Source organism: Apis dorsata, unplaced genomic scaffold, assembly GCF_000469605.1.
Source record: "Apis dorsata unplaced genomic scaffold, Apis dorsata 1.3 scaffold_570, whole genome shotgun sequence".
Taxonomy (NCBI): Eukaryota; Metazoa; Arthropoda; class Insecta; order Hymenoptera; family Apidae; genus Apis; species Apis dorsata.
Genome location: NW_006263780.1, coordinates 175858 through 177285, shown reverse-complemented (window position 1 = coordinate 177285; position 1428 = coordinate 175858). Strand labels below are relative to the sequence as shown.

At 33.2% G+C, this 1428-nt stretch overlaps 1 protein-coding gene across 2 annotated transcripts in view; it reads right to left on the bottom strand.

Annotated features, from left to right (window-relative positions):
• LOC102673661 (serine/threonine-protein phosphatase PP1-beta catalytic subunit) overlaps positions 1 to 1428 on the bottom strand; it is a 7714-nt gene that overhangs the window by 3834 nt on the left and 2452 nt on the right. For both annotated transcript variants that reach the window (XM_031513053.1, XM_006620955.2), the window contains one exon: positions 4 to 186. In XM_031513053.1, coding sequence (XP_031368913.1) covers positions 4 to 186 — 183 coding nt within the window. The remainder of the gene's footprint in view (positions 1 to 3; positions 187 to 1428) is intronic.

Below are 1428 nucleotides of genomic sequence, written 5' to 3'. Positions count from 1 at the left end.
AACCGCCATATTCAAATAGCCGTAACAAGTCAGTGTATTGGCCGTGAATATCACCGCAGATCTTAAGTGGCGCCTCCAATTCGAGCAGGATCGGTTGTTGAAGGAAAATTTCCCGTGACTTGAGACAAAGGCCACGCACCTCTCCCTCCGACATTAAGACGGTCTTTCCTGGTCGGCATCCTCTGACTGCGCCCAAAAATTTCCACGTTTAAATGCATTTCCTGCCCGTTCCCGGAATGTTGGCGACGCATCGCGAGGCATCGGTGAGTCGTTTGTCACAGGTACATCGAGCATAATTCTACGCTGGAGCATGAAGGTATCTGATTGCCGAGAACCGATTTTCAAAGGGGGAACAAGGGTAATACGATTACACGGATTCCACGGACCGTCCTATTGTTCGGGTTTTCTATTGTTGCTTATATAAATACGGTCTGATATGTTCGGGATTGTTGAGTTAATTTTCGATCGACTCGAGTGACAAAGTTCGTTATTCATATATCACATTTTATGCTTAATTCTTCGAAACAATATTTGGATCTTATATATTTTCTTTTATTTTAAAATATTAAACATTTTTTATCGATCCTTTTATTTTATAATATTTTATAAATAACAAATATTAGTTTTGAATTTAAGAAAGTTTCAAAACTTTATAAATCTAACTTAACTTTATTGAAATCTAATCAAAAATTTTAATTCAATTTTACTTATTTACTATGCATATATTGTATAAATTTTATATTGTGATTTGTTTATGATTTAATATGTTTTGTAAATGTTAAAGTTGCTTTAAAACTGAAACATTCTTAAATTCAAAGAATATATTTAATCTATATTGTCAAATATTAAAAAATATAAGAATCAGTAAAAAATTATTGATGTTACAAAAAGATTTAGTCATATATTTGTATTAATAACAACATTAATGATTGATATTCTGCAAAGATACAAGAATTAAACGCAGGAGGTTCAATCATGAAAACATCAAGCGATACGATATATATTTTCTTCTGATGCAATAATCGGGGACACAAAAGGTTGTCGTATGCTGTAGTTATAATGCTTCGAAGGGATTAAGCGGCTGTATGAGTTCGAATAATACGCCGTATAAGCATAAACTTGTGAAATAGTCGAAAACAAAAGCTTGAAATCGGTTGGTGGTCACGCGTAAATACCACTGATCGTGATATATGAATATAGATTACGAAAATGTAGACGAATATATGGAATGATCATGAACAAATGATTATGAGCAAAGAAATGTAAAATTTCATTCGTAGATTATTTTTTAGAACCTTGTATCAGTGTCATTGGATTATTTATAGTTATAAAGGAATTCACGGTGCGGTTAAACTGGGCCGATGGTGGTTATTGGAAAACTGCATATCAGCAAGGTCACATCAACGAGTATCTAAGCATTATAATTAA